General features: G+C 38.8%; 1 protein-coding gene across 1 annotated transcript; it reads left to right on the top strand.

The window, feature by feature from the left end:
• The first annotated feature begins 410 nt into the window (after positions 1–410).
• LOC146310747 (homeobox protein six1b) lies at positions 411–2,937 on the top strand. The gene is made up of 2 exons (XM_084742659.1): positions 411–1,253; positions 2,201–2,937. Exons 1-2 carry the CDS (start codon positions 694–696, stop codon positions 2,493–2,495), a joined length of 855 nt encoding a protein of 284 aa, XP_084598785.1. The 5' UTR covers positions 411–693; the 3' UTR covers positions 2,496–2,937.
• The last annotated feature ends 9,429 nt before the right edge of the window (positions 2,938–12,366 follow it).

Here is a 12,366-nt window from a genome sequence, read left to right as displayed (position 1 = left end):
GAAAAATACTTTTATGACGTATTTTTGTATTTAAATGATCTGTACTACCACCTGTTTATGATGTGGCTTGTTTTAAGTTTGTTTCAGGCTTTAAACGCGAATAAACTTTCCTTCACACATAAAAAGCTTTGTGTTTTTGTGGCTTTCCCCTCCACTGACTGTGATTACTGATAACGTATGGAGATGCAGTGTGCGGTTTGCCCCCATGTGGGAAACCTGGAAGCCTGTATTGTAGAAGATGTATATTCCGAACATGTTAATAAGGCTTTTTAAAGAGGTCTGTAATAATTGATTAGTGTTTAGGTGCTCTGCTCTGCTCCCTCAGCTGAAGCTGCAGCGGGAGAGGGGAGACTGTGGGGGCGGGAGGTGGGAGCGCTCCTATTTCAGCCCCTGACGCACTGCCTCTGGGGAGGAAACGGAGCTGCAAACTCAGTCCTGCTCTGCTGTACACGGTGCAGGGCAGAGGGAGAGCCAATCACCGAAACGCACAGGCTCCCTTTAAGCCTGACATATCTGCAACAGGAACAAATTGTCCCAACAATCAACATCCCCAATCTACTGCGCGCATCAGGGGCCGGAGCAGAGAGGAGTGAGAGCCTGTAGGCCTGCGCCGACGGATTGCATCGGATTGCATCGCGAGAAATACACAGAAAATAAACGTTTTGGATACCAGCATTTTGGGCGGAGGACATCATGTCTATACTGCCGTCCTTCGGGTTTACGCAGGAGCAAGTGGCGTGTGTGTGCGAGGTGTTGCAGCAGGGAGGAAACCTGGAGAGGCTCGGCCGCTTCCTTTGGTCTCTCCCCGCCTGTGATCACCTCCACAAGAACGAGAGCGTCCTCAAAGCCAAGGCGGTGGTGGCCTTTCACCGGGGGAACTTCAGAGAGCTCTACAAGATCCTGGAGAGCCACCAGTTCTCTCCGCACAACCACCCGAAGTTGCAGCAGCTGTGGCTGAAGGCGCACTACGTGGAGGCTGAGAAGCTGCGCGGCCGGCCGCTCGGAGCCGTGGGGAAGTACCGGGTGCGGAGGAAATTCCCGCTGCCCCGCACGATATGGGACGGTGAGGAGACCAGCTACTGCTTCAAGGAGAAGTCCCGGGGCGTCCTGAGAGAGTGGTATACACACAACCCCTACCCGTCCCCGCGGGAAAAGAGGGAGCTGGCCGAGGCCACAGGACTGACCACCACGCAGGTCAGCAACTGGTTCAAAAACAGACGGCAGAGGGACAGAGCCGCGGAGGCGAAGGAGAGGTGCGTTTACACTATTTTACAGCCTCAATACGGCTTGTCATTTAGTGAGAAAGACATTTGTATAATTCATGCATGTTTCAAGAGCAAAATTCGGGTTCAACTTCCAAGAAATGTTGTTAAAATGTGGCTACAAGCAACCAGGATGCTCTCTTCTTTTAAAAAATTGAATCCTGGCTTGTACTGTGGTGCTTATTTTAATTGGTCATTCTTTTGTCTGTTAGTAGCAACATTAATTTCCATTTGTAGATAAAATCTAATCTAACGTAAATCATAAGATGGGAGGACAGGAATTACAGGAGTCTGACAACATTCATATCGCAAGAAAAGTAGGAACATAAATAAAATATTTTTTCTCATATAAATCAGTTTATTTCAAATGGAAGTTTGAACTTATTTGTTCATTTTGGTTATGTTTAGTTGTCCAAATCTGTCATAGTAACAGTCACGGTAAACGGAAGCAGGTTGTTGACAAATGATGGACCCCTCCAACGTGTTTCAACCTGAATTAAAACCTAAAATACACGAAACATCCTTCAGAAATGTAAATAATGTGATAGCCTTTTTAATAATGATGTAAAAAATTAGAAAACGAAATAAGATCACATTTATTTGAGAACTTTATACTTTTGAGATGTGTGTTAAAGGTTAAACTGGATTAAATTGATTAAAATAACCCAAATAACACTTCGTTTAACAGGTTTGTAAGGCTACTTTCAAATATCATCCGACATGAAGAAAATAAAACATTTAATATACAAAATACTAACTTAACCCTCTCTGATCAGTATTTGTAAGGCCTGGGCCTCCCATATTTTTAATGTTACTTCAAAATAATTATGGCTGCCTTTTATGCTGCTCCAAAATGTCATCCACAGGCCAAACACACGGATTTATCTTCCAAATTTGTGCGCATTTCCCCTCATTTCTCCTCATGTTTCCGTTTGCAGAGAGAACAGTGAAAACAACAACGCAGGCGGCAACAAACAGAACCAGCTGTCCCCGCTGGACGGAGGAAAGTCTCTCATGTCCAGCTCGGAGGACGAGTTTTCTCCACCTCAGAGCCCCGACCAGAACTCAGCGCTTTTGCTCCAGGGCAACATGAGCCACCCGGGGGCCTCCGCGTACCCCATGTCCGGCCTGGGGGCCCCACAGCCGGTGCACAGCATGCACGGACACCCGCACCAACTGCAGGACTCCTTGTTGGGACCTCTAACCTCCAGTCTTGTGGATTTGGGCTCTTAAAGAGAAGCTGCCAGATGATTATTATTATTCTATTTTACAAAAACAAAAACCCAGAAAAAGAAGAAGACTGATAAGTGTATCAGATTGAGTACATGTATGAAATAACACTATAGTAGCCTACCTTATAATATAGACTGACTTGTCTGTCGTTAAATTTGGTTAGAACAAAATTCCTTTATGCGCTTAACCCCTGTATATCCCTCCACCACCCGGCCCTAACAGGAGGTTTTTCTGCCCTCCTGCACATGGAAACACACAAACAGGACGTGTCCGAAACTCTTAACTCAACGAAACACTTAACGGGACTGCCCATTTGCTTAATTTATGATATTTTGTTGAGATAAAAGAATTATAGCAACCTCCTGCGATGGAAACTAAGAGGTAACGTTTTCATTAGAGTCATGGTAATTAATTAGTTTCCAATAAAACAAAAGTAATGCAATCGTCTCTGTGTTATTTGTGTACTTAGAGGAAAAAATAGACATTAACATTTGGCCCTCAAACCTGCGCAAACTAAATTAATGCGGATTGTAATCATTGATAATTTACTATTGATCAATCGTGAATTAACTTATTTTCTTATTACAATTATTTGGGTGTTTTTTCCTACTGCTTAGAATGAAAATGCATTAAAAAAAAATTACACGCAGAAACGCCAAAATCTACACTGGTGGGATCTGAATCTCCATCAAAAAATATTATGAGTCATTTTGTGGTCGAGATTAAAGTCTGCTTTACGGGTTTCTTTGGTTTTTTAACATAATTACGGTAATTGAAGACATATACTTCAAACAGAGAGTCACAAAGGCAAATTTAATCATACAAATGTGAGTCAACATCAGCAGCTGTCTGTCTGTCAGGAGGCTGTTGTGTACACATGAGGCAGCTTTTGGTTGCTTTGAATATCGTGTCTGCTCCATAATACATGTTTGGCTGAAGGAGAAGGGGGATTTTTTTTTTCTGTCATTTTTTTTTCTTCTTTTTTTCTGAGACCGAGTGCTGCGGATCATTGGCTTTTTGTTGCCGTGTTTTCTTTGCTCTCTCCGAGAGTTTGTTCTGTCGGTTCCGGGCCATGGGAAAGAGCCACCACTCAAAAACCCTCAACCTTTACCAGCTATGGATATTCTGACCAATAAAAAGAGGAAGAAAATGGAAAAGGCAAACATCTCATATTAAAATAATAAAACTTTAAAGGTCACTTCCTGATTAAATCAATATGGAGGCCCCTTAAACAAAACAAAACAAATTATGTAGGCTTTAATAATAGGTAACATGGCATTAGACCTGCTACAATTAGTCATTGGTTGATTAATTGATTAGTTGTCAACTATTAAATAGGGCTGCAGCTACCAATTGTTCATTTATTGATTTATTTATTTATTTATTCATTTATTATTTTTTGATAAATCGATTGGTTATTTGGTCTATAAAATGTCATAAAATGTTTTTTAAAAAGATCAGTGTTTCCAAAAGTCCAAGATAACGTCATCATATGGCTTCTTTTATCCACAAATCAAAGATATTCAGTTTACTGTTGTAGAGGAGGAGGATTTTTCTTTAAAAAAAAAAAAAAAAAAAAAAAATACTCAAAACAATGATTTGATTATCAAAATAGTTGGTGATAATTTAATATTCAATTACAAATTAATTAACCAATTAATATTTGCAGCTTTAATAATAGATTAATCACCAACTGTTTTGATAATCGATTAATTGTTTTTGAGATTTTTTTAAGGAAAAAATGGCAGTAAACTGAATACCTTTGTGTTCTGGACAAAACATTTGAGGACGTCATCTTGGGTTTTGGGAAACATTCTTCACCATCTGACATTTTATGGACCAGAGAATTAATCGATCAATAAAAAATATGATCAACAGATTAATCAATAATGAAAATAAGCATTAGTTGCAGCCCTAATTCGGTTTGCTGTCATAAAAGACGAAGGAACCCAGAAAATATTCACATATGAGAAGCTGAAATTTGCAACATTTTTTCTTAAAAAAAATTAGTCAAAACAATTAATTGATTATTAATATAGTTGGTGATTAATTTAATAGTTGACAACTAATAATATAACCAATTAGTCATTGCAGATACCAAACAATTTGATTGAAATATCCACAAATTATCAAACGTATACTTAAATGTTGTATCTGAATAATTTTGGCTGAGATTTTTGACACTTTATGGACCCAACAGATTAACACATTTCTCAATAGTAAAAATAATAATTAGTTGCAGCCTTACATGTCATACAGTATAACTGCTAAAATGCAATTAGACATTCCCTCTCTTACCAACTTGAAATAAAATCTTTAATAAACAACAACAATGTAATCCTAATAATAATAACAACAATAATAATAATATCCATGAGAATATGGTGGCCTGAGAGCAGGAATCTGGTGAGGACAGCTCTCTTGTCCCCCACCCCCCTACCCTGTCTTTGGGCTCATGTCAGGGTAAATTGTTTTGAGCAGAGAGCACAGAGGATTTCCTGAGCATAATCTGAAACAGTCGCTGCTAGCATTACTGCCTGATTGCGAAGATTGCAGGGCTGCGGGGCTGCTGCAGCGCCGGCTTCAGTGGAGAGGGACCTTGAGGTATTCTGCATCCCAGAGGCCTCCCTCTTCTCTTTTTCTCTTTTCTCTCTTAGCCCCTCAGGTCTACTAAAAACACCAAGGCTGTGCTCCCCATCTATCACCCACTGACTTCCATATGGCTGTTTGAGTGATGTGTCTGTCTGGCTGTCCTCAGCAGACCTTCCATGAGCACACTTTCGGTCAGTGTCTCTTGTTTTTACATTTTCAATCTAACATGTGAGGATCATTGGTGGAAGAAGTATTACGATCATTTGCTTGATGTGGTACAATGGAGGAAGTTTTATTGATTCTCCTGTGGTCAAAACTGGTTAAATTGTGCGCCAAATCTGTATACTAAATGGTATCAAGCCCAAAATTGCTGCAACACCTTATTAGATGTAATTAAGCATGGGAATAACCATAATATACTTTGGTTCTAAAGCCCTTACTCAGAAGTTTCAAAAAAGTGTCTAAAGAAAACACAAGGTTTATTACATATTTATGTCTAGAAAAACAGCGTTTTTGTCATTTGAGCTGCATCTAAAATTAATCTTCAGCTTCCCAACTTTCAGAAGATGTATAACACTTCTATGTGTCATGTACTGTTGAACTTCAATCTTCCCGTAAGATCTTATGTCCCCTCACTAAAAATGACAAAAATGAGTAGGGATGGAGCCTAAAAGAAGCAATGTGTTGTTAAAGTGCTCAGTATCATGTAATAGTAGCCTACTGCATTCAAAATTTTACATTAAACGTACTAGCAGCAAAATGTACTTTAAGTATCAGAAGTGAAAGTACTAATTGTGCAGAAAAAAATGTCCCTGTCATGCATTATATTTTATTAAATTATTACATGTAATTTTATTAAATTAAGACATGTTCTATTTAAGATATATTTAAGATAAATGTAGTGCAGTAAGAAGTTCAACTTTTCCCAGATACATAGTGGAGCAAATATGTACATGTAAATACTAACTACAAGTTAAGTTTAGTTTATTACATGTATTTATATCTGAGACCATGAACAAAATATATTAGTCTCAAAAAAGAGAACAAATGCTTTAAAAAAAAACAAAAAAAAACAACAACAACAAAAAACAGATCTGTAATCCCCAAATACTGCCAAACTGTTCTTAAAGCCCCTGAAAACGTTGTTCCAAATCTTAAGTATTTATCTATAATATGAAGTATTTATGACTAAATAAGAAAAACCCAAAGTTAAAGTTAGAAATTACTGTTGGGTATTATTCATTAACTGTTTCTCACTCAAAATCTAAAATAATTTCATCTTCATCTGGATTGATCAGATTTGATTGACAGTGGCTGCAAACGTGAGCAAACAACCCCAAAACCTTAATCAGATTTTGATTGAAATGTTGTTAAATCCTGTTCAGTGCAATGAAACATGTGACATCACTGTTTTACACTTCAGCCACTTCAACCAGCGAGAAGAACAGAGATAAAAACACAAACACAGACATCTCTCTAACTGAAGAAGAAAATGTTGTTTTCCCTAACACTCAAGAAAATGTGCTTTCAGGGCCTTTAAGTTTGGTACTGAAGTAAATGTATTTAGTTACTTTACATTACACCCAGTGTTTGGGAAGCTACAGTGAAGCACAGCTTTGCAAGTTACAAATTACTTCACACTGGAAGAAGCTTAACTACAGCAACGTTTCCTATTGGGAGAATTCTAGTTTGGTTAAAGCTAATTAGAAAAAGTAGTTCAAACTATTTTGTAAACATAAATGATCAAACTGACAAGGGCAGATGGTATAAAATTACAGCAAAATGTAATGCATCAAATAAAATGCCTGCAAAAAAAAATTCCACTTGATCGAGTTTATTGCAAAAGTGCCCACTTGTTTATAGGTCATACATAAAACAAAAAGAAAAACAAAACCCAGAAATGTCTCTTCTTGTCAGATAAGCTTTGGTTATGTGATGTCCATCAAGCAGTAGAGAAGCAATAAAATAAATAAAAAAATAATTCCTTTCCCTTATGGCCCAAAATGGTTTGTAGTTCAAGTCAACAGCACAAAAAAATGTAAAAATCCTAATTTAACTATTTGAGTCAGTATGCAAATATGAATATAACTATTTAACTAAATGTAATTAGATTAATTACATGTGGGCAATAGGTCACTGTTTCCCCAGCACTGATCACACTACTGGTGAGATTACACCCTGCATTTTAGCTTCAAGCATAAAATATATTAAGAGAAAAAAAAATGTGAAAAATTGTGACATATGTGTTTTTACAAAATGATTTCTTGTTCAAAAACCTAAATAACATGGTAGATGATTATTGATATTTAATTTATTGTAACTGTTAATTGTGACTGTCGCTTGTAAAGCAGAGATTATATGACCTGAAATATCAAATCAAAAGTATGAAGGTACATTTGTGCAGTAGAGCATTTCGCATTGTGGCACATTTATTATCACATGATTATTTTCATTATCGATTAATCTGCTGTTTATTTTCACAACCAACACTTTAGTCTAAAATATGTTTAAAAAATTTTCCAGAACCCAAAGTGACATCTTAAAATGGCTTCTTTTGTCCAAAACCCAAAGGCTCTTCATTTACTGTCATAAAGGAGAAAGAAATCCCCAAATTAAAGAGGCTTGAATGAGAAAATGTTTGAAATTTTTACTTGAAAAATTATCAGAATAGTTGGCAACTGATTTTCTTTCAATCTACTAATTGTAATTGTTGCAGCTCTAATCATAGCCTTATGAGTTATTGAGAATACAAATGGTTTGTATGTAGTAGTACTTGAAGAGAAAATTATAAAAGTATTCCTCAGTATTGCCCGTGGTCACACTCAGCAGAGGTCAGCAGAGAGCAGAGGTCCTGTAGATCACATATAATTCTGACCACAGCACGTGTCTTTCACTCTTGGCACACAGTGTGGCTAAATATTCACAAATTAACAAACAGGTGATCACAAAGCCACCAAAGTGACTCCTCATACCTGTTAATCTAATGACAACATGTCCGGCAGGGTACAGACACAGCAAGGATTAAACAGGCTCTGTGCCACATGACAGAGGGAGGCTACCGGAGTCACCTTCAGGATGTGCAAGAGACTAAAATCAATCCAACACGGAAACTCTGACGGTGCTTTTAATCACACTCCAATCCTTCACTTCCCAATCCGGAGGGACAATGTCTGTCTGCAGCCATAAATCTATCTGCTGTATCAGCCACTGCGCCTCCTCTCATCAGACTGCATGCAACAAATACGCTCTTAGAAATAAAGGTTCTTCCTGAAGGGCTGAGGTCCTACCCAGAACCATGTACTTCTAAAGAACCCGTTTTTTAAGAAAGGGTTTGAAAGAACCCTTATTGGAAGAAGAAGTTCTTCAAGCATTGTTGAACCCTTTGAAGAACTCTTTCATCAGGCCCCTGGATATGTTCTAGATAAAACTGTTGGAATATAAAAATGTTCTCTGTAGAATCCCCCGAGTGTGTTGTAGATAAAATCTCTGGAATATAAACAAGTTCTCGGGAGAACCCTCTTAGTGGGTTCTAGATAAAACCCTTAGAGTATGGGGCGCCCCTGTGGCTCATTTGGTAGAGCACGTGCCCCAAATACTGAGGCTATCAGTCCTCTGCAGTGGCCACTGCTTCGACTCCCACCTGCATCCCACCTGAGTGTGTTCCAGCCAGAACCCATGGAAGATGGAGAATGGTTCTCCATAGTACCACTTAGGTGGGTTCTAGATAACTCATGGAATACAAAAAGGTTCTCAGCAGAAACTCCTGAGTATGTTCTTATAAAACCCTTGAAACATAAAAATGTTCTCATTAGAATCCCAAGAGTACATAATTAAAACCCTTGGAATATGAAAAGGTTCTCTGTAGATCCCCTGATTGTGTTTTAGTTAAAAACTCTGGACTATAAAAAGGTTCTCTGTAGAACTCCTAGGTGGGTTCTAGATAAAATCCTTGGAATATAAAAAGTTTTTCTGTAGAACCCCCGAATAAGTTATTGTTGGCACCCCCAGAGAGGATTCTGGGTGGAACCATCATGATAGAAGGGTTCTTTGTAGAACCTCTCATCGGGGGTTCTAGGTAAAAATTTTCACAGATGGTTCTGGGTGTGACCAAGTACATTAGGTTCTTGATAGAACTTTTTGAAAGCGTTCAGAGAGGAACTTTTATGAAAGGTTCTCCCAAGAACCAAAAATGGTTCTCCTATGGGGGAAAAGCAGAGGAACCTTCTATGGTTGTAGTCGGCACCTTGATTTCTACCAGTGTGTGAGTGTTCCAGCCTATAGAGCAGATGACAAAAGCTGGAGGTAACGTCAGCCTGAAGCCAGCCGGTGCCAGTAACAACAGCTGCTGATGGCAAACAGAGTCCGAGTCATCAAAAGGGCATTTCATTTGACATAGGCGTAAGTGGCAGTGGCTCTAAATCAACAGCAGGAAGGGCCCTGACGTGTGCAAATAAACATGGAAAGTAGCCTGCATGAGTCTGAGCCGTCTGGCTGCGTGTTTTCTCTGGCATCACAGTCGGCATGCATCTCTTATAAGAACAAAATCTAAAGCTGAGGGAACTTTCGGTTCCTTTCCATGGTTTGGTGCCTGCAGGTAGCTTTACCCCACACAGGAGCCCAGGCGTGAGACGGTCCCAGGTATCCATAACCACAGGCTGTATGAGGGGTGTGTGTGTCAGAGAGGGGGGAGAACAGGGAGTGGGGGGCAGGCGGTTGATGAGGGACAAAAGGATCTTTTCAGGTCTGCCTCAGAGGGGCAGGGCTGGTGTAGCAGGAGGAGGGAGGGGGGGCAAAGAGATTTTCTTACCAATGATGCATGGATCTGACAATGTTCCTGCCTGGACGTAGCCAGAGGCAGATGCAGGCTCTGTGTGTGTGTGTGTGTGTGTGTGTGTGTGTGTGTGTGTGTGTGTGTGTGTGTGTGTGTGCGTGTACCAGAGTTGGAGTGTGTATGTGTGTGTCTGTGGAAACACAAGTGATTAAAGTAAAACTTACAAAACATTTTCTAGATGTCACCAGAAGGCGTCTGCAATATTTCTATGACATAAGCATATTAGCGATCACGGCCTTTTATTACAGAAACTTCCTTACTTGCTGGTCCTATCTTAACTGTTTGGTAAAATGGTTGCCAGTTTAAGGACTTGATTTAGGAAAAAAGTCATTACAAATGAACAGTGTAACTAAATTAAGTCAGTGTTCCTCTCCTGAGTTAAAGGTTAAGTTGTAACATTTAGGGGGAACTGTTGGCAGAGATGGAATATAATATTCCTCAGTACGTTTTCATTAGTGTAAAATCACCTGAAAATGAGAATTGTTGTTTTAATTTCCTTAGAATCAGCACAGAGTCCAGAATTCTGCGTAACCATTTTTTCTACAGTAGTCCAGAATAGAAAAACTGAACACTGGCACTAGACATGCCCTTTGATGTTTCTGGCAAGTTGTGCCCACATGCTTTACAGGCAAGTTGCAATTTGATATTTCACCACTAGACATCACTAAATCCTACACACTAGTCCTTTAAGACACAAAAAGGGTGTTACAAAAGCTTCCTATCTTACCAAAACTTTACATAAACACTCCTAACTTCAAGATAACTGCTTAGCTGTCCTAACTTTCTCTTTTGCACCTGTAGTAGTAGCTAACATACTAACTACCTAACTAATGGTTGTATTCGTTAATGATAGTATTTGCTGACAGTAGCTAATAGTAATCATTGCTAACATTAGCTAATCGTACTGTTTTCACTAATGGTAGCTAACGCTGGTGTTTGCTAACATTAACTAACGGTAGTGTTTTGCTAACAGTAGCTAATAGTAGTAGTGTTAATGCCTAGATAAGTCATTGCCGCTCAGCTTCACTTCCAATTTTGCTCAGTGGCCACACATGATATTGAAGTGAAAAATTACCCTGCAGCCCAAAAAGCATTTTCCCAACAAGCCGCCATTATTAAAGAGACATCTGTACAACTGTTGACAGGACACCTCAGACTGCAAACAAGGTCAATTATGACACTTTCTATTAAGACACCATGAAAGTATTCACTAACAGTCACTAACTGTAGTGTTAGCTAACTTGATTAATCAATATGACTGCTCTTTTATTGCTTTTACACAAATTATACTGGATACAGTAGAGACTTAGTCTGCTCTCTTAGCCAACTCTCTTTCTTTTATCATGCAGTAAAAATTGTTATATATATTTACTAAAAAGATTACAGATGTTGCCAAAACCTCTAAATCATCTGTCTTTAAGTTGTTGCATGTTTCAATATATGTTTCAGTATGTTTAAAAAACAGTAACAAAGTTGTTTAGCCCAACAAGATGAGAAAAGTAGTGCTGATTGTTCAATAACAGATATAAAAGTTGATCAGTGATGTGGGATTGAGTAGTTAGAGTTTCCTAACCTGAAATAAGATAGAATTAAGTAAGATAAGATAGCATTCCTAAAGTTAGTCTGGAATACAAAATTGTGAAAATCCTATCTTAGACTCTTCCTACATGCAGAGGGATTATGCTGCTCTGTCTACAAAAATGTTAATTATACTGATGCAGGAGCTGGGAGGCCACAGACAGCTTCCACTCAGAAGCATAGGAAGTCTTTCGACAGACAGGAAGCTCTTACGTGACAGAGCTGAAAGAAATATTTATCTCTTTCTCCCTGTCGGGATGAGTGATGCCTGACCCCGGGTTCAGACACGAAGAGGAGGAGACTCCGCAGACGATCCCTGACTATTAGAGTGTTAAATAGCATGTTGTGTGTCAAATAAAGGACAACATCATATACATTACCTGATGAAAGGGGGAAAGATTTCTAATACGTTACAAGAGGAAAAGACAATGGACAAGATAAGACGTGTATGTAATGTCTTGGAAAGAGGACTTGTTTAAAAGAAATACGGCCACAGGGCACGGGCTCATATAACCGAGACAAAACCCAGCTCTGGTTGCTGAGAATGAGATATGTATATTTTTGGAGCTCGGAGAGAAAGTTGATAGTGGCATTAGGCTCATATGTTTGATCAGGAAAGTGACTTCAGTCTGGGATGTTTTTTTGGAATACTTTTGTGAGGACTGGGCAGATTTTCTTAGTTACTTTCGGCGTTTCAACACCAAACTAAAACAGATCTACAGACTATGCATCATAATTTCAACATTAATATTTCTTCTAATGAGAAGTGGGATATATGGATGTCTCATTAAGGAGAGACAAAAAAAATATGTGGTGGAAGAGACAGTTGCTGTAATAGCCTATATGATTAGGATTATTGTTCATTTACTA

Source organism: Lutjanus erythropterus, chromosome 18 (assembly GCF_056507025.1).
Source record: "Lutjanus erythropterus isolate fLutEry1 chromosome 18, fLutEry1.hap2, whole genome shotgun sequence".
NCBI classification, from domain to species: domain Eukaryota; kingdom Metazoa; phylum Chordata; class Actinopteri; order Lutjaniformes; family Lutjanidae; genus Lutjanus; species Lutjanus erythropterus.
Note: the sequence above shows the minus strand (reverse complement) of the source record. Positions and strands in the feature narration are given on the sequence as shown.